The following is a 26,456-nucleotide window of genomic DNA, read 5'->3' as shown; positions in this document are numbered from 1 at the left end:
GATCCAGGTTAAAGTTTTCTTCAGACAGGATTGGAGGTAGGGAGCAGTCAGCACTAGAAAATCATATTTTTAGGAGTATAGTGTCGTTTCATTGCAGAGGATGTTACCACATAGGGCAGTGACTTGGACGCCAAGCTGATTGTCACTGAAGGTTTTTGTGTTCAGTTTCAGATGGCTTTGGGTTAAACACTTAAGCTGTAGAATCAATACACGTCCCTTTAAATACAAATGTGAATTACTTACGTAGAATTCTGCCGAGTGTACCCTGGGGTGCGCTGCTGTCTACTGGTGTTTGAACAGACTCAGATCCATTTTCCTGGTGTGCAGTCCTCGTCAGTTTGATCACTTGGGAAGGGAACGTGAAACTCCTGCAAGCTAGTAGTCTAACGATTGCTTTTCTTTTTTTTTTTTCAAGAGTTATCATCACTATGTTGGTGACCTGTTCAGTTTGCTGCTATCTCTTGTAAGTAGTTTTTTTTTCCTAAAATAATAAGCAGTTATTCTTGGTCTTTATCATGTGCGTGATTAAAAGTAAAATAAGTGGAGCATGATTGTTCTGAAACTTCACACTTTAGTTTCATTGGGGCTTGTCTCTCATGTAACATCTAGAGATAGTATCTTCAGATTGAAAAGAACACTTTTCCTGTGTTCAGTATATTGACCTAAGAACTGTACAGATGCTCTGTTCTACTGGCAATACAGGTGTGATTTATTTGGCACAAATTTAAATCATATAATTAGCTGGAAATTGTCATTGTCCTGCTTTATATTTTACTATTGGGAAGTATTTAGGCCTACTCATTTTTCTTAGATATCTCACTATGAAGCCAATACAACCATTCTTTGCTATGAATTTTGTTTATCTCATGGCTAGAAGTTGAGCTAAAATTATCATCAAGTAGAGAAAAGGCAGTTTTTTTAACAACTCATTGTATGCTGTATCAAAGTTTGATAGTAATTGGCATCTGTTTGAATAGATTATATAGTTTGTATAAACAGTTGAATGAAAACCTTTAGGATACGTAAGGTAAATTCTCAACATATGTTTTTTTTAGAATACTGTTCTATGTCCTCCTGACTGTTAGAAATGGCAGGACTGCAGTTGAACTGTTTTAAAGATGTTTCCAACCCTTGTCTGCGTTCTCCCCTCCCCCGAAGAATGAAACAAGCCAAGCCCTAGGAAAAAACTAAGTATTAATCAGTTTGTGGAGAGAATAATCACTTCAAAGTATTTAAAGGTCTTCCGGTTTCTTTTTTTCTTTTTTAAAATATATTTATTTAAATATATATATATTTATATGCCATATATATATATATATTTATATATATTTCACATACCATAAAATTTATCCTTTCAGGGCTTGCTTTTTAGAGTTGAGAACCAGCGATTCTCTTCTCTTTCTTTTTTTTTTTCCTTTTTTTTTTTTTTTTTTTTTTGCAATTCTCTTTTCTTAAAGAGAGCTTTCTAGCTCCCCGAGACTTCCTTATATGGAAAGTAAGTACTGGTGTGTAGTGCCCGAATGTGGTAGGAGGCAGCGGTTCTGATCCTGTGATGAAAGGCCATGGTTCTCTGCGGCTCTGAATCTATGAATTTCTTATATCCTGGGGCTTGTGCACTGAGGTTTTTCAAAGAGGTCTGTGGGTATGAGCCAATTCTTGTTCTTGGCATGGATCAAAATCTGCCCCTGACAAAGAGTTCTTACCGTGAATTTTGGCTATTTGGCCATCCAGGCGCTTGCGTAAGTGCCCCTGGAAGTGTTCAGAGCTGCATCGCGCAGCACGATGGAAGTTTTGCTAAATGATGATGGTGTTGTTTGACTGCCTCCACACGAGCGCTGAGATGATGAGACTTTGTGCAGTTGGCTTGTTTAGTCTTTTCTTCCCAGTTAGAAGGGTAAAGAGGCTTTTTCAGATCACAGCTCAGCCCCGAGAATGGAAGTCTGGCAGGCAGCGTTTGGAGGGCATTCTTACACTAACTGTGTTTAGCTCTGAGAGTAAATGAGAAGAAGTACGTGCATCATCAAAAATTCCTCATTTAAGCCACGGGGAGAGTACAGCTCAAGTGGTAGAGTGCGTGCTTAGCACGCATGAGGTCCTGGGTTCAAGCCTCAGTACTCTCTCTACAAATAAATAAATAAACCTAATTCCTGCCCCCTAAACCCCCCAAATTTTTTTTAAAAATGTTCCATGTGTAAGTAGGGGTAATTGAGTACCAGCCCATTCTATCAAATCCTCTAGAAATCCCAGCAAGGGAGCTCTTTATCAATCCAGGAGCCAAGGACTGGTTCTGCGATAGAAAAAGCCTTTGTTTCCATTCCTTTGATCTCTGCTGCCTGAGCAGTAAGGTTGGAGGTGGGGCTTTAAAGAGAGAAAATTGTGGCGCAGAGGAATGACTTGAGATTAAACCAAGATAGGGCAGAAATGTTTTGTGACTTTCTGGTCCTCCATGCTCTTTGAAATCTGGTTAATTTTCCTGATATTGTCTTTAAAACAAACAGGAAACATTTCCAGTGAGTCTCTTATTTTCATTTTCAAGTGTAAAGTAAAATAACTGGGCTTGGTTGGAAATTCTGTCACTTTGAGGCTTAGTGACTCAGTTGAGAACTGTCTGTGAGCCCTCACCTCTTGCTGTCTAGATTTTTCCCTCTGACCTGGTGTGCTGGAGACTGCTCTGTTGACAGTGGGTCAGTCCTGTCATCAATGTATTAATAAACGTAGTACATAGTGTTCCAGCATTGAATGCTCTGGAGGCCATTTTATGGGGAAAAAGCTAGATAGTAGACTTTATGCAATTTTTTCCTTTTGTTTCTTTGACACCTGTTCATGTCTCCTAGTTAGAAAAATATCTGCTTGAAACATGTAAGTGGAATTCAAATCCCAAATATTTTATGTATCTTTTTCCATAAACGAGCGGGATTCTGTAATAAATTCAATTTGAAATTCAAAAAATTTTTCACTCTTTGGCACTGGTACATACAGTTTCTTGAAAATACCTCATTTGAAGTAAGATATGCCCAAAGAAACCCGATGTCTCAAAGTCATGTTTTGAAATACATTCATAGACTTTTAAATTGCCTTCCATTTGGGGCAGTTTTTTTCCTCTTTCCAGTTTGTTCTAGTTTAAAGTCAGATTCCGTGGGGCGTACCTTGTTTGAGCTCCGAATAAATCAGGATCTCTGCCAGTACAACCAGTTCGTGTTATTAGTTCAGCAGAGGAAAGTCTAAATGTTCTACATATGGTTCCCTCTTTGAGGCCCAGGATCACTTCTGTTTCTTAAGGATACAGTCCTTCTAGTTACCATTCTGTACTTTCTCTTGTTCTTAGGTTAGTTGTTAATGTCGAGTTACGTTATAGCTTACCCAGAGTCACAAAGCTCACATCTTTAGGGTAAATTAGAAACTTAGAAGACACAGTTGCTTCTTGGAAAATGTGCTGTATCTTTAGCACTTGACTAATTGTAAGTCTTACCAGCAGAGTGATAAAGAAAAATAAATACTGACTAGGAGGAAGGAAACCTTGGTTCTGCTTAGGCTGAATAATATTTGACCTGATTATATGGTAGTATGCTTTGGTGAGTTTTTAAATAAGATGCTGTATGTGTAAAAACTTAGAACAAAGAATAAGAAAAATGTAGAGTGATGTTACCAGTGGTTTTTTAAAGTAAATTATTCAAAGATCCATATGTTACCTGTAAGCACGATTTGCGTACAACACTGTTGTAGCATTTATTTTATTGGTCCTTATTAGAGTTCATTCTCTCAGCTTATTTATTGTGGGTTTTTTTTATTCCCCTCAAAATTTTATTATGAAAAATTTCAAACATACAGAAAGGTTGAAAGAACTTAATGGTGAACGCCTGAATATCCACCACATAGATTCTGTCATTAACATTTTACTGTACATACTTCATCATCTATCTATCCATTCTCAACTTATTTATTGTTAATGATAATAAACTAATACTAGTATAATGAGCCTACTATGTACCAGGCACTGGGTATGTAGGAGTGAATGGATAAAACAGATGTATCTCTCTGCCCTCTCTAGTGAGAGGAGAGTCAGTAAACAAACAAAGAGCCAGAGAAGCCCTCAGTCCCTTCCTGAAGAGCTTCCCTCATCTGCTGATTCCCACAAGCCCCTATTCTGTGACCCCAAACGTGTTCCTGTCACTCACCCCTCCAGCCTCCTAATACTGCCTATCACACAAGCTCCTGCACAGCTTACAGAAGCTTTCCCCGCTTGTCCAGAAATTTGCAGATCCACAGCCAAGCCCAGCCTTGCTTTGGTCCTGGCTCTAGAGCCAGTTCCGGGACAGGATGTGATCACCTCCCAGAGTCAGGGTCGTCCCTTTAATTTCCCACCAAGTAACCACAAGCTGGTCAGTTTCTGGGATGTCCTTTACTATAGCTTTTATTTATTTATTTATTTTTTTTTTTAACTTTCTGTTTTGGGACTTTTAAAGCCTCTTGTATGCTCTCTACAGAAGTAAAGAATAGTATGATGAACTTTCATTTGCCTGTTACCCACCTTCAGCAGTTATCAGTTCATGGCCAATCTTGTCTCATCCTGACACACTTTCCCCTTCTAGTCCAGATTATTTTGAAGCAGATCTCAGATGTATCAGTTTGTCTGTAAATATTTCTCTCTCTCTCTCTCTCTCTCTCTCTCTCTCTCTCTATATATATATATATCTAAAAGGTAGTCATTCTTTGTTCAAATATAGCCCCAAACCATTGTCACACACAAAAAAGTTAATTCTTTAATATCATCGAATATCATATTTAAATTTCCCTAGTTGTTTTTTTATTTATTTATTTATTTATTTATTTATTTATTTATTTATTTATTTATTTATTTATTTATTTTACAGTTTACTTGAATAAAGATGTACATAAAGACCATGCATGCAATTAGTGGATGTGTCTTTCAAGTCTCTATTGGTTTCTTCTCTGAACCTCTTTCTTTTTTACCTTGTATATTTTGATAGAAAGAAACCAGATCGTTTGCCCCATAGTTTTCCAGAGTCTGGTCCTTATTAATTGTATACCCATGATCTCATTTAACACACCCTTCTTTTACATATCCAGTAAGTTGGTAGTCATATTCAGGGGCTAGATCACATTCATGTTCAAATTTTTCTTAAGTCTGTTTTATAAATGGTGTTGACATTTTCATCAAGGGGTACAAAATGTCTGATTTTTTTTTCTTGTATTTTGGCATCATTGATGACGTTCTGTTTCTATAATTTCTTATTTATTCTAGCTAGAGTACATCCAGAAAGAGAGATTTACTTCATCAACTACTTCGTTATCCAAGTAACTGAAAAACAGTTTAAGAAAACCTAGGATATATGTGTGGTAGTCTGTTTACTTGCCAGTTTTCAAAATAATAAATTGGTTCTCTAGTATCTTCCAGTGATGAACAATGATTTTTGTTTTTTGTTAGTATCATCATGATCTGATACATATTTGATGTATTTTGTGGGAAGGGTATAGCTCAGTGGCAGAGCATGTGCTTAGCAGGTACAAGGTCCTGGGTTTAACCCCCAGGACCTCTGTTTAATAAACAAACAGACAGGCAAGTAAAGAAATAAATACCTAATCCCCCCCTCCAGAAAAACACAACAGCAATAAACATATTTGATGTATTTCAATCCAGTATAATTAAGATCCTGTTGGTGGTCAGATTGCCCAATCTTTGGCCAGTGGAAGCACCTGTTTTATTTGACCTTCTGTTAGGTGGTGGGTAGGCTCTATCTTCACTTCTAGCTTTGAAGCTCCTTCAGACAGGAAGCGTATTTTGTGTAGGTGGAATGTCTCTGTCTCGTCTCTCCAGTGATTGGTCATTTTTTTGTGTCTGTCTCCTGTCTTGTCTGATAATGTCTGCTAATAAAAGGAAATTGTGGCGTCAATCATGGAAAACAGTGAGTAACTCAGTTTAAATTTGTTCCTGAAATATGAGGTCCTCCTGCCCTTGCTCCTTTCAGCTTAGAACTCCCAAGTGGATAGCCAGAGGAAGCCATGTGCTGTTTTAACTAACTGACTCGTTCCCTTCATTGGGTTTCCTGTTGGTATCTCACATTTATAGGTGGCTGTTTGTTCTGCAGCTTGTTACCCACCTTCCCCTGAAGTTCAACCAATAGGCATTTAATAGAATACCTACTCCGTGCCAGTTCCTGGATATACAATAGAGAACCACATCCCCGCCCTCCTGGAGGTGACAGTCCTGCCAGGGGAGTGAAACAAGCAGGTTAACAGCAGCAGCAGCCAAAATGTTCTCAATCTGTAATAGACAAAGTGAGAAAGTGCTTTAAGGAGCCAAACGGGGTGCTGTGGTAGAGAACAGTGAGGGTGGTGGGAGAGAGTTGTTCAGAGTGATCCCAGAAAGCCTAGTGGAGGAGGAATCAGCCATGGGGGGAACTAGAGGCAGGTCTCCCGCACATGCAAAGGCGCTGAGGGGTGAGGAGCTTGGAAGGTTCTGAGACGGTAGTAGTGTGATTGGGGTTTCATAGAGAGGCGAGGAGAGGTAGGTTTGGAATTTAGGTAAGGGCCAGGTCATGTAGGATTTCATGGGCTAGGGTAAGGACTTTGGGTTTTATTTTAAGCGAATGGGAAGTCTTTTCAGATTTTAAATAAAAGAGTGTTTTGGTCGGATGAGGATTCTGGCTGCTCCGTGGAGAGTAGACTGCTTGGAGGCCGGAGTGGAAGAGGGCACAGGTTAGGAGAGGTTATGGCCTTCATTCAGGCCGGGAATCTTTGTGGTTTGGTCCGAGGTGAGGATAGCGAAGATGAAGAGGGTGCCTGCTTTGAGCGGTAATTTGGGAGTAGCATTTATTGGTCCTGCAGATGGATTGGTTGTGGGAGGAATCAGAGATGACTCCCTGGTTTCTGGGCCGGGCCACTTACTAAGATGGTGACGCCTTGGGACAGGATACATTTCAAAGCAAAACTTAAGTTGAGGACGTGCTAAGGTTGAGATTTGAGATTAAGAGGGTTTGGCATTAGGCATGACTGCTTCCGAGGGCCACAGGCCCTAAAGAGGTGGGGTCAAGCTGTGTTTATGTCGCTGTTACTTCGTTTGGGCCTCCCCAGTGCAGATAGCTGGTTGTTGCTGTGTCATCTGTTGGAAAGACTTCCCTTTCTCCATTAAGTTGCTTTGGCGTCTTTGTTCAAATGCTTTGATGGGAGGGTGGGGGGTGGGTATAGCTCAGTGAGGCCTGCGAGCCTTCTAAGAGATACTAAATAGGACGTTGGCTAGAAGAAGAGATATTTGAGGCCATACGAATGTACCTAAGGCAGTGATTCTTCTCTGGGGCTGGCATCCAGTGGGTGGAGGCCAGGGATGCAGCTAAACATTCCACACTGTGCAGTACAGCCCGCCTTCCCCCTAGTGAAGAATGATGCGGCCCCGCACATCAATATGGTGCTGAGCTTGAGAAACCTGACCAGAGGGAAGGGGTGTGGTGAGAGAAGAGAAGAGATGTTAGGGCCAAGCCTAAGAGATGCCAGTGTTTAGGTACGGATAAGGAAGAGCCAGAAAAGGGCAAACTATGCCTCTTCTGTTGAATAAGGTGGAGTGACTGGAACATCGGAAGGAGGAAAGGGGAGTAAAATCAGTAGGCTTGCACACCCAAGCAGAAGGCAGTTTTTCACAAGAGTGGGAGAGACTTGTCTGGAGGCAGCCAAGGAGGAGCAAAGAAGTTACTGGTGCCATTGCCAACGCCTGAGCTACCTGCCATGAGAATCAGCGGCCTCCTCGGCTTGAGGGAGCCTGGGGAGGGAGCTGGAGGCAGCGGGAAGTGAGAGGTTAGGAGGTGTGTGTGAGGGGCAGATCACTGAGCAAGTTCCCTAGGACACAGTGCGAGGGTTCCGGAGAAAGGAAAGGGAGGGGGCACGTTGGATCAAGTGGTGAGATGAACAGAGCAGGCTGGGGATGGGATTGGGGTCATACCAGATGGTCCTGAGAGGTTTGGAGAAATTTTTCTGGCAAAAATTGAGGTAAACAAAGATACGAGACCTGTTGAACTTCTTGTAGTTTCTCTTCTTAAGCGAGGACTTGGACTAGAGCCTGACGGAGGGTTTGGCAGTTAGGCATGGCTGCTTCCCAGGGCCACAGGCACTCAAGAAGAGGGGGTCAAGCTTTGTTTTTGTTACTGTTAATTTTGTTTGGTTTTCCCAATGCAAGTATCTGGTTATCTGTCTGCATCATTTGTTGAAAAGACTTCCCTTTCTCCATTAAATTGCTTTGATATTTTTGTTCAAAATGGTTATACGTGTGAGTCTATTTCCAGACTCTCTCTTCTGTTCATTGATCTGTTTGTCCAGCCTTATGACAATACCACACTGTCTTTAATATTACACCTGTATATTGAAATCAGGAAGTGTGAGTCCTCTGTTTGTTCTTCAGGATTATTTTGGCTATACTAATGTAGCCATGCAAATTTTAGAATCAACAACGAACAATACATGGGTATTTTAGAATAGCCAAAATAATCTTTAAGAACAGAGGACTTACACACTAATGGCATTGAGTCCTCTGATCCTGAATATGGTGTATCTCTCCATTTATTTCACTTCTCTTTTATTTCTTTTTTTTTCGCCTACTCCTTACTTTGAGTTTAATTTGCTCTTTTTCTAGCTGCTCAAAGTGGAAACTTAGATCATTGATTTAAACTTTTCTTCTTTTTAAATGTAAGCCTTTAATACCATATAGTTCCCTTTACACATTGCTTTAGCTACACCCTATGAATTTTGATGATGCTATGTTTTCATTTTCTAATTGTAGTGTTTAATTTCCACATACCTGATGCTTTTCTAGTTATCTTGTCCAAAGATGTGTTATGTAAGAATTTCAGTCTTGAGATTGTGGCTTATTTTATGACCATTCCACGTGCATTTGAAAAGAATGTGTATTCACCAGTTGTTGTCTGTAGTGTTCCATAAATACCAAGTCAGGGTAATTCAAATCTTTTATGTCCTTATTGATTTTTGGGGGTCTGCTTTTATTAATTACTGAGAGAAGATGTTAAAATTCCTAGCTATGATTGTAGAGTTTTCTATTTTTCTTTTTAATTCTTTCCCTTTTTGCTTCATACGTTTTGAAGCTCTGTTATTAAGAGCATGCGTGTTTGTGATTATTATGTCTTCTTGATGAAATGACATTTTTATCATTATAAGATATCCCTCTTGATCTTTGGCACTGCTCCTTAACTCTATTTCACTTTGTCTGGTATCAGTAATCCTGCCACCTTTCCTGTGCTCATTGTATGTAGAATGTGCCTTTTTGGAGACAGTATGAACTTGGTCTTACTTTTTCATCCGTTCTGTCTTTGCCTTTTGGCATATGGATATTCTGTATACCGTTAATGCAACTATTGATACAGCTAGGTTTGAGTCCACTATTTTGTTAATGGTTTGTCTCAACTCTTTGTTCCTCTGTTCTTCCTTTTATGCCTTACTTTAGGTTAACTGAATATTCTGAGTTTTCTGTTTTAATTCCTCCAAGGTCATTTAGCTGTACTTCTATATTTTTCTTTTTTAATATTGCTCTAGAGATTAACTCTTCACAGTCTACTTAGAGTTAATATCAAGCTACTTCAGGTAAAATGTACCAATCTTGCCACACTATAATTCTGTCTACTCCCCATCCTTGTGCTCTTGTTACACCTTTATGTGTTGTAAAACCCTTGCTGCAGTGTTACAATTTTTAAAGAATCATATGCCTTATGAAGAAATTAAGAGAAAAAAGTCTTCTATTTTTGCCCACATATTTACAGTTTTAAGAGTTCCTTGTTTCTTTTTGGAGATTTGAGTTTCTATCTGGTATCCCTTCAGCCTGAAGAACATCCTTTAGTATTTGTTATAGGATAGTTGTACTGACAACAGATTCCTTCAGTTTCATTTATCTGAAAATGTCTTTATTTCACTCTCGTTTCTGAAGAATTTTTTTCTGGGTTGACAAGATTTTTTTTTTTCCTTCTTTCAGACAGTTTTAAAGGTGCTCTCCCATTATCTTCTGGCCTCTATTGTTTCTGCTAAGGACTCAGCTGTAATTTGAATAATTATTCTTTATGCATTCTTTTTCCTCTGGATGTTACCAAGATTTTCTTTTTATCTTTGCTTTTATAGGTTGACTGTGATGTGTGTAGATTGTTGTCTTTGAATTGATTCTCATTGGGTTTGCTATTGGATCTTTAAGTTAATGTTTTCCACCTAATTTGAGAAAAGTGCAGCCGGTGTTCTGTTTTTTTTTTTCTTTTTGCTCTATTCACTTTCTCCTTCTGAGACTCCAGTTGTACCTGTGTGGTGTTTGATTCTTTTCAGTATTTTTTCCCTTGTTTCTTCAGTCATCTCCAGTCTTCTGGTAAGCCCATCCAAATATTTTTCAGTCTGTATATTATGATTTTTAGTTCTGGAATTTCCATTTGGTTCTTTTTTAAAGTTTTAATTTATTTTCTGAGATTCCCAATCTGTTTATTCTTTATAGCCAATTTTTCTTTTACGTCCTTAATCATATTTAAATAATAATTGTTTTGTGGTTTGTCTTTTTGTTTGTTTTGTTTTTAGAACAGTAAACACCTTTAGTTCTTGAGCTAAGATGGGAAGCAGGAAGATTTATTTGCCTTTCTGGGCCTTGGTTTTCCTCAGACTGAACTCTGGCTCCTTCCCCCCAGCACATAGCCATCTGCTCGGCCACGGTGGCCTTATAATGGCTGCTTTAGAGATGTTACCTTTTAACTGCCCCTGTGTCATTTTGGTCTCATTTGGTTAATTCCTTTGTTCTTGATTGTTTGTTACATTAGTTGGCTTTTTGCACATGTATTTTTTACTAAATGCTAGATATTGTAGGTGATTGAGACGCTGGATTCTACTTTGTTCCTCTGAAAAAGGTTAAATTTTGTTCTAACAAACCATTTAATTATTAACTGATCACCTTAAACTCATGGAGGATTGACTTTACACTCTTTCAGGGCAGATCTATTTCAGTTTTGCCCTTAGAGGGCCTTCTCCGTTAAGGTCCAGCCCTCCTGGGGTGTCAGTGGAAAGTCTGAGGTGTTTACTAGGCCCCTCTAACTTCAGACTCCCAAGTTCTCCTTCTCCGTGGTACACAGCAGCTAAAATCTCTGCTCTGTCTTCTCAGCCTTCTGGGTGTTTCCCACCAGGCCTTGGCATTTGAATGCATGGATCAGGGATGAGCCAAGAAGTTAAGGGGAATTTATGCACGGGTTTTGGGGCCCCCCTACGTGGCACCCTCCTTTTTGAGATTTCCCCTCTTAATTTCCAACTGCTCTGGCAGCTCTGAACTTCATCTTTGGCTACCTCGAGCCAGGAAGGCTGCAGGGTTTTTGCTTGGGCTTCAGTTATCCTGCCCCATACGTGGTCTGGACAGTGTCCTCAGGGAGGATGCTCTTTAAAGTTTCCAGTGGAGCTTCCTTCTTTCAAGGATTGAATCCTTTCCGGTCTCTACCTGCTTTGGACACTCTCCTGTGCCATCTATGAGTTGTTTTTCATATTTTATTGGGAGTTTATAATTACTACCTAGAGAATGAGTCCGATGCAGGCTACTGTGCTATTACCGGAACCAGAACCTCATGTATAGACTTTTTTTATTTTCACATATTCTGTTTTTCATTTCTATAGAAGTTCTTTTTTGCTGATTTTACAGTTTTGTTTTCCCTCCTTTTCTCCTTCCCTCCCTCTCTCCCTTTCCTTCCTTCTTTCTTCCTGCACGTATTTTAAATGTATCTTATTTCTTAAAACGTAGCAGGCAGTTTATGTATAGTCCATATCTGATCTTTCCTTTTTCTGAAGCCCTTGCAGGTTTGTGTCTGCATTTTGCTGTCTTTCACTCTCGGCGCCCTGTTCTGTATGTGTTTGTTTATATCCGCCGTCTGTTCATTTTCCCTAGAGTTTTATATGTGTGAGTCCTCTGAGGCCCGGTATGAAGGTGGGCTCCTCCAGAGAGGATTTACATCGCTTCTGCCAGGTGTCTGTGGCCGTCACCAGTGTGGCATTCAATTAAGTAAAATCTTGGTATGCGCTTTTGTGAAACCAAGTAGTATGGATTTGAGTTGGCAAAGCTTCATGAAGACCAGTTCTCAGTGGTAGTGTTTTTCTCCTTGGTGTTTACATTTATGATAGTTGATTTTTCTAGCTTTCCGTCTGAAGGGGTTTTGTTTGATTTACCCTTACACTGAGACAGCACCCTTTGAGGTCTCAAATTTGGGGGGAGGGAGGTGAAACTTTGGTTAGACTCTCTACCTTGTATGGGCCCTGGGTTTTCTCTATCATTTTTCATGCGCTATGAGGTCTGAAAACAAAGCTTAGATCCCTCTGGTTTTGTGTATGCTCTCAGGGTGTGGAGAGCAACCTGGAGTCATTTTACTTCCCTCTCTGGGTTATTGCCTTCCCTTGGGCTTGTGGTCTGAGAATTACCTACATTTTTCTCACAGATACATGTGAAATGTTTGGATGTCCTGACTGTTGACAGTGGAAAGGAAATCTAGGGACCTGATCTAGCATACTATTACCTGCTGTATAAAAAAGTTTATTTTTCTTACTCTGACCATATCATCTTTTCATTTATAATTTGGCAGATAAGAGAATTTGAATTGAAAGGCCTAGTATAGAATTGAGAAAAGAAAGGAAAGATCAAGTTCAGAGCAGGCAGAAATGGGGCATATTTCTACAGTAGTGAAAGGGCTGTAGTAGAGATAGGGCTGGCATCAGGTTAGTGGAAAATAACCCTCATCTGGAACCTGGGGTCCTCTTCCAAGCTCCCATGGCTGTGACGGACTTCAGTTCCTCGTGCTTGTAGGGCTGAGGCCCCATTTCCTTGCTGGGTATCAGTTGAGGTTGCTCTCCCACATGTAGTGCCTGCATCTCCCAAGCTAGCAAGAGAGAATCTTCCTTTGTGTCAAGTCGTTCTCATCCTGTAGCAGTCTGGGTCCAGTGAGGAGATAAACACCACACAGTAGGTTGAATGTGGGAGGTGTAACATAATTATCCACTAGGACAAAAGAGTAACTGTAAGTTATAAGAAAACAGCAGATGGAACCCGAAGGCTGAGGGGGGGTACCCAAGCAAGGACCGACTTGGAAGGAACTCAAACCTTGTTGGAGAAGATGTGGTCCAGCCCACCGGAGAGCAGAGAAGTTCATGAGTTTGGCCAGGCCGGAGCTGGTCTGGGCTTGCCGGCAGTGGGCCACCATCTGCAGTACAGGCAGGAGAGTGGGCCGTAGTGGCCTGGGTGTGTAGCCGGAATCCCTGTGTACTGCGAGCAGGAGGACCCCACAGCATGTAGGCCAAGCAGGGGCTCTGGTTTCTGTATCGAGAGGGCTGCAGAAAGGTTGTCTCCAGGCCAAGCCTTCCAGATCCAAGAGAGGCTGTGTTCCGGGCCTGAGCCTGTGCGAGTTCTACCAGATTCCCTCACACCCGCTCCCCCAGCTTCCGACCCGTGCCTGCAGTGTCCCTCCAGCTCCCTCTACTGAAAAAGCTTAACATCATGCCCACTTTGAAGGAGAAAAAAAGAATTCTGTTGTTTGTTACGGAGCACATTTTAAAGGGTACTTTCCAAGCTGATTGGCAATAAAGTCATAAGTACATACACTCCAGATAGCTTTCATCAAGTAGAGTCCTGGCCCTTGTAGGCGCTCACCTGATCAGGTCAGGCCCACCCAGGATAATCTCACTATCTTAAAGCCAACTGTATCTTTTTTTTTTTTTGAGGTATAGTTGATGTACAGTATTATATAAGTTTCAGGTGTACAACATAGTGGTTCGCAATTTTTAAAGGTTATACACTATTTATGGTTATAAAATAGTGGCTGTATTCCCTGTGTTGTACAGTGTATCCTTGTAGCTTATTTGTTTTGTACATTATAGTTTGTATCTCCCTCTCTCCTCCCCCTCCCTTTCCCCTTCCCATTGGTAATGACTAGTTCTCTATATCTGTGAGTCTGTTTGTTTTGTTATATTCACTAGTTTGTTGCATTTTTTAGATTCCACGTATAACAAATATCAGAGAGTATTTGATTTTCTCTGTCAAGCCAGCTATATCCCATAATCTAATCATGGGAGTGACTATCTCATCATATCCACCATCCCTTGTTTATACAGGGTGTCTACGCAAGGGAATGGGAATTTGGGGGCAGCATCTTAGAATTCTGCCTTCTGTAGGTGTGGTGGCAGGAGAGGAGGTGGAAATGAGAATGATTCAGTGCTGCATTTACAAAATCCTTTGTAAAGTAAAATCAGTTGTATTTCATTCTGTGGCTTGAGTACATTTTTAGTGATCTCACAGAGAAGGAGAAGGAATAACTCGTATTTATGAAACATCCATTTGTCAACTACTACACAGAGCACTTTCATATATTATTCCTTTAATTCTTAACATCATGAGGCAGGAATTATTATCTTCATTTTACAAAAGGGGAAACTTAGACTCAGGGTTGTAAGCTCCCTTGCCTGGAGTCACTGTAATATTTGATGTAGCTGAAATCAAAATCCAACCCCGTCTAATACGGAATCCCACATTTTCTAATAGTGTCTAATAATGTTGCTGCATTGAAAGAATTTACGTCATTGAATTGGAGTGAGAGGTATTTGACAGGGGTCATCTTGGTAGAGACAGGGCAAGTCACTTCTCTGCTGTCTCTTAAGGAGCCCGCTGATAGAGGTCACTCCTGTCATGGCCCTTTAGAGGGACAGCAGATCAGAAGAGAAGTCCTACCCAGGCCTCCCTATTCCAACAGGGAAGCTAAGCAATTACCCCCTTGACCTGTGTATCACCAGGAAGTAACCATGCCTCTGTTCCCTGTTTTCATATCTGAATGCGGAACAAAAGAACAAAGCAAGATTTGAGAGAGCTGGGTGTCGCCTTTTCTGTGGGAAGGGCCTATTTTGTGCTTGAAGAATTCAGCTAACCAAGAGCTGAGCTCGTGAGAAGTGGTCGGGAGTGTCTGTGATGAAATCACCCTATGCCTCTCTCTCCCACAGCAAACTCCGCCACCATCCTTGGTTTGTCCCTCACAAGTCATGAGCCCCTAGGGGATGGCCCCTCAGCCGATTCCCCTTGGCATCCTTAGAGCCAGAGTTACGGAGCCTGGCATTGGGAAATGATTGTGGCGTGAAAGAGGAACTCCCAAACTGCCTGATTTGTTTCATCCTTAATACCCTGTGGGAGCAGCCTGGTACCATGAGGCTCACAAGTCCTGGGTTCCCTTTCCGGCTCTATCACTGATTCGCTGTGGGGTATTAAGCTCCCTAGGACATGGTTTCTTCATTGTGAAAATGTGGAACACGGACTTGACCTCTGGTCCACTCCAGCTCTGCAGATCTCCGAAAGGTGTTCCGGCGCCATAGCTGCCTCATTTGTCTGAATAATCTCAGAAGGCACTGGGGGTTCTGGAGGCAGATGTGGAGGGTACATTTAGTTCTCTCTTCTTGGATACATGAAGTAATAGATTCACTGGAATACGATCTCTTCCCCCACCCACTTCCATCAATTCAGGGTGTTTTTTTCCTCCTTCCACTATGTTTATCAGCTTTAAAGAAAAATCTGAAGTCAGGCAGTAGTCAGAAGGGCGGGTCCAGAGCTCCGCTGGTTGGAGGGGGGAAATTCCTCCCTGGAATTTCAAATGAACTGGCCTGGGCTGTTTCCCAAGGAATTTTCTTGTACTGTGGTTTGTTAGTTTTTTGTTTTTTTTTTAAGTGAGATGTTTTGCTTGATTTGAAATATTAAAAATAGTATGTGAAATAAAATTCAGAAAAGTTTCTGAATACTGATCTGAGCAAGCAGAGTGGACTTTGTTCTTGCTTCTGGATGTTCCTTCTTTACCTCTGGTACCAAAGGCTCATGATGGGCATAAGAGTGAACAGATGGAGTCTCTGTATCCCTGACTCCCAGACGGTTTAGATTGAGCTGAATTGATGCCTTCTGAAATATTGTCAGTTAACATATTTCAGAAGGTAACTTGTGAGGCAGGAATATTAGTCAGACGTGATTTCGGGTTCAGGAGCTGCTGCCGCCTGATTAGTGTTATGACCATAGGTAAATCATTTCACCTCTCTCTGCCTCAGTTTCCTTGACCAGATTGTGGGAGAATTAAAAGAAAGAGCATTTGTAAGATATAACATCATTTTTTTTTAAAGCTCCAAGCTCCCTGGGTGATTATATCTATGTACTGTCAGGATTGAGAAGCACCACAATCCAACATCATACGAAGTGCGGGGAGATAGGGTTTTTACTGGGTAGTATGCATTTTGGGTGAAGAAAAGAGACAGAGGCGAGGTTCTAACATGTTTTGTGTTTGGCATTTCTAAGCACCGGCCAGTGATTTCAGCCTGTCCTGAGAGGACGGACGACTGTTTGTACAGTCTGCTTCCACTGCCTGCTGGGATTGGGGAGGTCCTGGGTCTCTGGAATTTTCCATGACTCTCGCTCTGCACCATTAGCGTTCGCTGCAGTCACAGCGCTTCTCAGCGTGTCTGCCTGTGCTGCCCTCGGCGTTCCTTTTTTCAGGTAGATGTTAAACCTCGGTGACAAGTCTTGGTATTTTGTTTGTGTCGAATTCTCTAGTTCCAAGGACAGATCAGAGAATCTCATCTGAATTAACTTCTTGTTTATAAAAGTGAGTCAGCTAGAGGTAGCTGTGTTGGCCCAGTGTCCTCAGGTGTCATGTTTCCGGTCACAGAACCACCTTCCGTTGGGGTGGGGTGGGGAGGGGAGGGCCGGTGCTTTGTTTCTGCAGGTGAAGCGTCTGGTGCTGGTGCTGGTCGCTTCCCCGGCCGTCTGACCATTAGTGATCAGACTCAGCTTCTTGATCCTCTCATTGGAAGAGTTCTAAAAATGACAGCAAGTGGAAGAACAGAGATCCAACAAGACCGTGACCTGGGTTGGCTTTGGCTAGTTCGCTCTCTTATAGGGGAATTGAAAGTCCTGAAATTTTAGGAGGAAACTACTGTTAACAGGACATCTCCTTCTCCGTAGAAAGCAACTCCCTACATCCCCTGCAGAGAGGACAGCAGCGTCAGGGTCCCAGGCTGAAATCCATCCTCCAGGATCACTAGTTGACGGAGTCAGGGCTTGTTTACCCCCCCCCCCCAAAATAAGAGCAGTTCCAATTTCCAGTTTAAATTCTAATTTAAAGATGAATGTTACATTTTGGATAGGAATTCAAGGCAGTTGTTCTTCTTCATTCTGGTCTCCACTCAAGCCCCACATCCTTGGAAAGGCCTTCCTGACCAGCCCATCAAAGTAGAACCCCCGTTACCTCCATCTTTTCTGTCCCTTCACCCCACTTTATGTCCTTCCTGACATATTATATAAATTTTGTGAGGGAAGTAACATTTCATTTTCTCCTTTGTCTCTCTGGGGCCTGGAGCCTATTCGGTGCTCATTAAATATTTGTTTAATAAAGTAAAACATGGAATGATTTGAATGGCTAGATGTTTGCTCACTGTCTTTCTATTGAGTCATGGGTTCTTTGTATATTTTGGTTATTAACCCCTTATCAGGTATATGATTTGCAAATATTTCACCTTTTTTTCCCTCTGCTTTGGTCTTAGTTCAGTGATTTTCCAACTTCAGTGGGCGTATGAATTCCTAGATCAGGTATAGAACCATTTATTCAGACCTCTGTGAGCTGTATATGAAAATTTTAAAGACAGTCTTGACTATGTGCTATTTTTCTAACCCTGGGGTAGTATGTACACCATCGTACTTCCTCCGTAATTGGTCTGTGATGCAGAGGAATACCTTGTTACTTAGATTCTGAGTAAGCAGGGGGAGTTAAATGTCCATTTTCTCAGCTCCACTGGGGCCCAAAAGGTATGTAACACATTTTAGTGGTGATGGTGATTACAGACGGGATGCTCCGGTGTCATTGTCTAATTGGGAGTCAGCAGGCTGAAATGGCTGTAGCAGTGAACATGGATGTGTCATATTGGTTGTGGGTCCCGGCCTTTGGAAAATGATAAAGTAAAGTAAACCCATTTTTCCTGAGCCTGAAAGTTGTGAAGGTGATAACTGAGATTAGACAAAAACACTCTGAGGTGAAGATACCATATGAGTTTAGGAAATCTTGGATACTTGGAAAGGGAATTGAGATAACGAGAGAAAAGAGAGACATACTGTGGTGAAGCCTCACTGCTTTGTCAGTCAGGCATCCAAACGAAGGCAGGGTGTTCTACGAAGCGTTTTGTTGTAAAACATGGTCCCGTTAGCACCATGTGTCTTATGAACTTTAAGTGTATCGAAGGTTTGGTCTGAACAGAATAGATTTAAGTTTTACTAAAGCACTCTTTTCATCCTAATCAAAAATGGTCCTGTTCCAACGTGATTTCACCACTTTTTGTTGTCCTTCCGCCCCCATTATTTTTTAGTTGGCTGATTGCGATTCTGGCCCAACTCAACCCTCTCTTTGGACCACAGTTGAAAAATGAAACCATCTGGTACCTCAAGTATCATTGGCCTTGAGGAAGAAGACCTGCTCGCCAGTGCTCAGTCGTTGAGGTGACTATGCCCTTGACCTTTCACATGAGTGTTGTCTGTCGGTCAGCTGGAGTTTGCCTTGACTTTTCCTCGGAAAACTCGGGCCTCTGCAAGGGTAGGCTCTTGCAAGTAAATGCGATCTGAATAGCAGAAATAGATGTGGGTCTTAGGCCATTCACTGTACCAAAGGATTTATTTTAAATTGTACTCTTACCCAGATGTTTAAATAAAGGTAGGATTGCATGCAGTCGTTGAGACACAGATCAAGTACGTGATTGTTTATGCTTGGTATTTCGAGCTTCTGCAACTTTAAGTGGCTGGCAGATTTTACATGAAGGGCCTCTCTGAATGCTTTGGATAGAGAGAGACAGATGCTTTTTGAAAATTGGTCTTAAAATTGCAGGTTTCATTTGGTTCTGAGGATCGGAGAAGGAGCAGTAAGGAGTGGTGTAATGGAAAGACTTATTCACAGGCTGAGAGTCGGCAAACCTGTCATTTTGTTTGTTCCTGTCTCCATTATTTCGTTAAATGGAGGTGACCGCTGAATGCTTGACTAGATTCAGGTTCAGCTTTTTTGGCGAGGGCTCTCAAGTGGTTCCGTGAACTTCGTATTGCCTTGTATCAGGAGACACACGATGTCTGTCTTCAGTGATGCTAAGGTGATCAGTGGGTTCAGGTAACAACAGCCTGGTCCCTCCAGATGTAACTGTCTCTGTCCACCTTTATCCAGTGAATTTATCCATCAATGATCTTAGCCTGAATGAAGCATTTCAGTAGAAACTGCACAGATGGTGATTTTCTATCCTATTATTACCTCTATATTTGATTAGATGAACTATTTCTTTAAAAAATGAGCTTTTCCTCACCAGCTACCATTACTTGTAACCTTGAAACATAGGTCATACAAGAAAAGCAGAATACATATTAAATTTTTTTTTTTTCTTTTACTTTTTCAGAGTAAGATGTTGGTGCCCAAGTTACTTCTAGGGTATCCAATAAGGTTTTCTTTCATTTCCAGTTTTAATCAGTTGCACATTTGTTACCCTTTTTATGTTCAGTTCTTTCTTTGGCGTTATGGGAGTCTCTGTCTAGACTGGCTTCCGGGTCCTTTTGATATTAGTCTTTGATAGTTTTCTTTCTGGCAACATCAAGGTGTTCAGACCTTTCTTGTATGTTTCTTGTCCCAGACGTGGAATCAGCTTTTCCTCCAACTGCTTTCTGAGTCTCCCACTTGAAAGGATCCCTGGTTCACTAGACAGTCCTCAAGCCCCATGGACCCTGGTTTTTTTCAGCGGTAGTGGTGTTTAAAAGCCATGATCAGATGGCCAGGTGCCTTCATTTCTGCCGAGGTGTTGTTGCTACCAAGCCTTTACAGCAGACAAAGGCAGGAAGTATAGATTTTTAAAGAGAAAAAAAAAAATTATCATGAGTTCATGTTAGTGTTTCTAATTCAAATTTAACATTACAGGGTTTTTATCTGACTTCTTTGGTTTTATACTTGAATATCATTCACATATACTGAAAATCTTGGCTCCTAAAGGCAGTAACGAAATTACTTACTTTGATTATCCTCTTACATATATGAGATAGTTTCAAAATACCACCAATATAACTACTAACTATAAGTTTATCGAATGCAATTGAGGATTTCTTTGCTGTTTTATATTGTCCTTAGAACAAATAAAGGACAGAATGCTGTTTTGGGAGGTCAACTGAAATAATTGTTTCCTCTGGTGGTTATCAATTTATACACAGATTAAGATGGTTTATTTTGTATTCAATTTTCTAGTAATTTTTTTTCTTTGCTACTTTTTTTGAATATGTAAAATATTTCCAGAGTCAAGATTATAATTAAGATATATTCATAGAAGACTATATCCTTCCACTGTTTCTCTGTGCAAAGATCAGCAAACGTATATACGTGTGTGTGTCCATCCCCCGCTACACACACAGCTGTTACAGAAGAGATACCATATTACATGTACTATTCGGTACCTTGCTCTTTTCACTGAACAGTATATCCTAGAGATTGCTCCTGTCAGTGTTTAGAGATCGTCCTCAATTCTTTTTATAGCCATTGATATCCTTTCAGATTATTTCCAGTCTTTTGCTATTACTGATAAAGCCATGGTGCCATCCTGTGCATATGATGTTTTTGTATTTTTACCAGTGATCTTTGGGTTAGAGTCCTTGAAAATGGAATCTCTGGGTTAACGGTATATATACTTTTCCTTGATATTACTACATTCTGTTCTATAGGAATTGTACCATTTTTGCATTCCCACCAACATTATATGTGAGTGCCTTTTCCTCATAAGCCTTATGTTTGCCAATCTGGTAGATAGGCAGCTTTTTTTTTCCCCCTTGGAGTTCTTTCTTTGCCCAAAGGGATTTTGATTCCCTTTTATATAGATTTTTTAAAAATACGATTCATGTATTTTTTTAACCTGCCTTTTTTTCATCAGGTTCTGTTTTCTCTCGTTCTTCTTAACTATAGTGAATATTAGGTATGGATGTTGCTTGGAGTTTAAAGCAGAGAACTTTAGGCCTCAGAGTGGGATCTGGTTCTAACATTGCCTTTCACTTACCATCTCTGAGCCTTATTTCCTTCCCTTACAAGAAGTAAATTGGGCCCTTTGGCCCTGAATAACACTGTGTGTGTGAAATCTGAAGGTTTCCTTTGGCCAGTCTCTTCAGTGTCATGTGTCCATAGCCTGATTGATGAATTCCTAACATTTGCAGTTGGATCCACAGCACAGACTAGCACTGCTTAAAACCTTTATATTAAAGGTTGTTCCTTTAAAAGCAAAACACTGGGAAATAGAGCACAGCCAGGCAACCCTACTTATAAACATGTCACATTCATTCCATGTTTGAGGCAGTGATTGTGATTCCGTAACTGTAGGCCTTTGGAGTTATCACATCAGGAGATCTAATCTCTGCCTAACATTGGAGCAAACAGAACTCTTAAGACAGGACTTCACTTCTCTTGGTAAAATCCAAAGAATGAGCTAAACCAAATCCCCTTTAGAACTTTGAACTTCTACACAACGTGGAATGATAAAGGAGTGCAGAGACCAGATATAGGCCTGTCTCCACCTGGTAAGGAAAAGTGTTCAGGTCTGTATATGATTCTTTAAGAGGCCAGATTTGGAAAGTAGGAGGTGTAAGCCAGGCATGGTATTCAGCAGAGAAAAATGAGGAACAGTCATGAAAGCTTTTGCATAATTTTATACACATGAAGTTGAATTGGTTCAAACCACACAGTTAAATAGCTAGCCAGTCCTTTCGCTACTTTAAACACTTTCATTGCCATGGTTTTCTTTCATATGTTGATAGGCTGAGTTACAGCACACTGTGTTTATTGGCTGGAAGTCTTACCCAGTACTTTTAAGAACAGTGCTCACTCCATCTCTGCGTCCTGCCAGCCTCGTCTGCCTCTAGAGCCTCGATTCCTAAGATTCTAATGGACCTGTCACATCACGGTTGCTGTTTTTCTGATGTCCCATTTTCCTGCAGCTTTGGGGGTCTGATGCTTGTACGGAGTCCCCTTGGAGTGGCTTCAGACCAGTGTGCTGTAAGTTAGTTGATAAACCACATCATTGTAGTATGTTTAGATAAGCCTGTGTGGTCTGCCACAGTCCTAAAGGGCAGGCATTCTACTTTATTACAAAGTCTGGACCAGAGAGGAACAGCGTATTGGTAATTAGGCCTCTGCCCCGAGGGAGCTGTTTTTCTATGCGTTCCAAAAATATTTGAGTGTCACGAGGTGCATAGGGTTTCAGGGAAGGCTGTGGGCTCTGAAGGGGTTCATGATCTGCTGAGAGGTTGCAGTGAAGCCAGGCTTGTGAAAAGTTCAACTGTACAAGGTGTTTCATGGTTAAAGAACCTGCCGTAGTTTTCTGTGTCACTTAGGGTCAGAACTTGTTCGATCGCTTCTTTCTCCTCTTCCTTGAATCCAGTGGAGCCTGGGATGTCTCTTGTGTCTGCCCCTCCTTTCTGTTCCTCTGACGGGGACCCCAACTTCTGACCCAGTCGCTGCAGCTCTGAATGATTGCAGTGGTTTCTCATCAGGCCTGCCTGTCTCTTCACTCAGGGTGTCCGCAAACCACCGCCCTGTTCATCTTCCTGATGTAGCACCTCCCGAAACACATCACTGCTTTTTGCCCCAGAATTTTCACCCCTTCTCCATGGCCTACAGCAGGACTTTTTTTTCTTTTAACCTGAAGGCCCTGATTTTCATGGATACGTGCCCCTTGAAATGCTGTATGTAACATGTTGTAAGCACAGCCTGTCCAGGTCACCGAAGGTCCCCATGGGCCACAAAAGATAAGAATGACTCATCTGTAGGTTCTGTCCTGCTCTCTGACTTGGCGGTCAAGGCCTTCCCAGTTCTGCCCTCAGATCACCTTCTCAGCCTCTTTTTCACTGCTTTCCTCCATGGTTACCTATTGGTTTTACCGTTTTCGTGCTCTTGACCTAATTAGCTTTACGTAGCTTTTCCTGCTTCTCACTACCTCACAACATTCATTAATTCAGAGGGCAGATTGGTAAACTTACTATTCCGTGAACATTCTTCTGCTTTCTTGTCTCCACTCACTCATTCTCTTGGAATTCTTTCTGATATTTTCTTTCTCTTTGAGTGTCCAGCTTGCAAATCCCTGTACTTCCTTTCCTGGCCACCGGGCTTCACAGTGATTTCTTCTCAGTATATTTAGCTCGGCAGTTTTTGCCATCCATTCAGTGCATTGCCTTGGATTGTGAAACACTCATGCCTTTAGTTTGCTTAAATACCTCTTATAGTTAATCTCCTACAATAAATACATACCTTACGTATAATAGTAAAGAAGGAATTATTTTGTGAATTTATCTGAAGTGAAAAAATACAGATAAAAATGAGACCTCTTCTGTGTTTTAAAAAATATATTCACTCATCCTTCCCTGAACAGATATCCTGATTCCAGTCCTAATATTTTTATGTTGTCTTCATTCTCGGTTTTATCTGAAAGTAGCTTTGTGATTCCCTTATTTAAAAAAATGAGAAGATGACAGGGACCCTTTTGTTGAGTTGCCCACCTCCACCCTGAAATGTCCATTTCATATCAGAGAGATGAGTAGAGTATGGGCTTCTTTAATTCACTCAAATCGAACCACAAGTCTGTGCCGTTTAACATAACACTCACATGTCTTAAAACTGGTATCACTGAGCTTGAGTGAAAATTACCCCCTGTTTCTATGTGACTTTTCAAAAGTGAAGACTGATTTTCCCTCTTTGTGATTATTCATTTGCCCAAAAAGGCCTGAACAGTCTAAGGAAATCTAACCAGTGTGCTCTTCGTAAGAAATTAACACACAAAACGTCTGGATTCACTGCTTCAAGTCTTCTCAAGTAAAATGTATAATCTGCCTGGAAGTCAGGTCTGTGCAGAGGACTGTTTTGCTGGCCTAAGGAGAAGAGAAAACGATCATTAGATTAGAAGAGAGCTTTTGTGGAGCTGTGGAAGAAACCGGTAGCTCTGGTAATTGCCCCGACTTGGCCTGCTCTGGTTCTTTTCCTTAGTACACGGCGAAAACAGTCCTCTAATCACATCCTGACCTGACGGGTGTTTTGTTTGCAGTGCCCTGCCCTGGTGAGTCCCCGGCAGTCTGGGACTTTCTGCCGTCAGGGGCAGTCGGACCGCCCAGCCTGCCTCAGTAAGACGTAGTAGCGGCCTCATGTCTGCTGCTGGGGCCGTGGGAAACCTCTCATTTTGTCACCCTGCCCTGTGGGTTCTCCTGGTTGTGCCCACTGATTTGGAAAACCTCAAGGGCCCACCTGATCTCTCTCCACGCTTTTCAACCTTCAGTCTTTTCAGACCTGCCTGCCTCAGCCATGCCTCATCCGAATTTAACTAGCCCCCTCGCTCCGCTGCCCTTAACCCTCAACATTCTGGCAAATGGTGGGTCATGACCAGCTTGTTTTCTCATCCACCAACTCAAGGCTTGTGTGGAACTTCCCTCTGAAAGACACTATTTAATTTCTATTTTCTCTCTCTCTTTTTTACTGGAGTATAGTCGATTCACAATGTTGTGTGAAGATACCTATTTTAAGTGTTTGCTAACTTTGCGAAGGTGGTGGTGCAGCTTTAAGCTTCCAGAAAAAGAGATTCTCATCTGTCACCTATACTTGGGGGGAGACAAGAACAATGAGCAACCTCGAGGACCAAGGACCCTGCTTTTTAGGACATAGAGGAAAGCTGGCCCGCCTGCGGGAAGCCCCCTTCCGTGCTGTAAGAGGGCAGGTGCACATGCAGGTTCTTGAAACCCAGGTGACCTCGTCAGATCCCAGTACGGTCGCTTCGCCCTTCCTGCTTTCCGTGACACAGTCAAACCGTGACTTGGGATCCTCAGTTTAGCGTTGTCCTTGGTACCTGGACCTCCTGTCACAGCCCTGCAAAACCTGCCCAAACCTGCATGTTCACTGAGCCTGGTTTCATTCCAGTATTTAGGGAGCACCTGTATATTTTAAATTACTGAACTGGTTGACTTTCTCCATGCTAACATTTCGCCCTCCTGCGGATGGCGTGAGGCCCAGTCACTGGGACGGTTTTGTTTTGCAGGTCACGAAGACAGTGCCTCAAGATGCAAAATCACCTCCATACCCAGACCACCTTCCTCGACTCGCCCCTTTCGGCCATCCGCTGCCTTAAACGTTCACATCACACTTGAATATCTTAGTCTACAACGCAGTATTTTTTCCTATCACCTTTTTTTACACTTTGATGAATGATGTGCCTATTTAACCTAAACTGTGCTGCCTCCGCAAAATGTTTCTGTCCTCTTCTGAGACGGAAAGTGCTGTTCTTCTGGGAAGCACGTTACTCTCTCCTTGGAACCTGTGGATTTGAAGATGGCTCATGCAGCTCACAACACGGGAATCAGCGAAGTGTTTAAAAACTGTCACAGGACAACAGGACCCCAGTGGGGCAGTCAGTGGGAAAACATGTTCAGAGGGGAAAATCTGTCTCAGCAGACTTATACCAAAGTATATTTTCAGGGTGAATTTCTTATTTCTGCCATCTCTTGGAATAAATTATTTTTCTGCTTTCTATGGAAATCTGGTTTCGGTGTTTGTTAAGCTCATTTTTTTTTTTAAGCTTTCCTATCTCTAGATAATTCCTTTTGGAAAAATGATTTTGTAGTTCAAACTTAGCTTGAATGTATAAAACTGGCCACGTGGTTCAAGATACCTGAATAGTCTGGTAAGTACTATTCTTCATCAATCCAGTAAACATTTGAGTGCTCGCTGTAGCCACTGGAGGAATCAAAGATGTGGAAATCGGGTCCCTGGAAGTTCAAGAGCTGATGTGCTATTTGGAGAGGTAAGGTTGGTACACACAGAACTGTAATACCAGGCCGTGTTTGACCATTGTCCGCAAAAACGTGGTTATGATGCTGGGCAGGTAGAGGGGCAGGACCAGCCACAGGGACGAGCCGGAACCAGCAGTTTCTTGTATCATCACAAGACCGGAAATAGGACTGAAAAATCAGGCGATGGAAAAGCCGAGGACGGGGACAGTAAATTTGTGTTTTGGTAGTGGGTACTTCAGTAATTCACTAATTTGGGGCCTTTATTAGTGTTAAGAAATTAAAAATGAAAATGGATCTAAATTTTCACCAGCTCTTGGTTCTTTGACAGCCAGCCAAGAGTGGATTTCCTGTTTTGCAGTTTGTGCTTTTGTATTCCTCCCAGTCTATCTGAACTCATTGCTTTGCTATTCTTAAGACCAAAGAGAGTTTCAAGCTGAAGTGACTCTCCTGCTTTCATTTCTTTCTTTTCATCCTGGGCTTTCATTTTGAACTTAAAAGTTTTCCTAAGAGGCAACTCCATACTTTACCTTTCCAGCAAACAGGCCTCTGTAGCTAATTTCATGGAGTCCAGAAAATAGTGAAGATTTGGTGTCGAAGGGACCACAGTGATATA

General features: G+C 41.6%; 1 protein-coding gene across 1 annotated transcript in view; it reads left to right on the top strand.

Moving 5' to 3' along the window:
• Positions 1–25,589, top strand: part of ATP6V0E1 (ATPase H+ transporting V0 subunit e1) — a 31,286-nt gene extending 5,697 nt beyond the window's left edge. Inside the window, exons 3-5 of the mRNA XM_032466344.1 lie at positions 416–463; positions 18,385–18,514; positions 25,093–25,589. Of these exons, the coding sequence (XP_032322235.1) occupies positions 416–463; positions 18,385–18,478 (142 nt within the window). The 3' untranslated portion in view covers positions 18,479–18,514; positions 25,093–25,589. The remainder of the gene's footprint in view (positions 1–415; positions 464–18,384; positions 18,515–25,092) is intronic.
• Positions 25,590–26,456: the final 867 nt, after the last annotated feature.

This window comes from Camelus ferus, chromosome 22, assembly GCF_009834535.1.
Source record: "Camelus ferus isolate YT-003-E chromosome 22, BCGSAC_Cfer_1.0, whole genome shotgun sequence".
Classification (NCBI taxonomy): domain Eukaryota; kingdom Metazoa; phylum Chordata; class Mammalia; order Artiodactyla; family Camelidae; genus Camelus; species Camelus ferus.
Note: the sequence above shows the minus strand (reverse complement) of the source record. Positions and strands in the feature narration are given on the sequence as shown.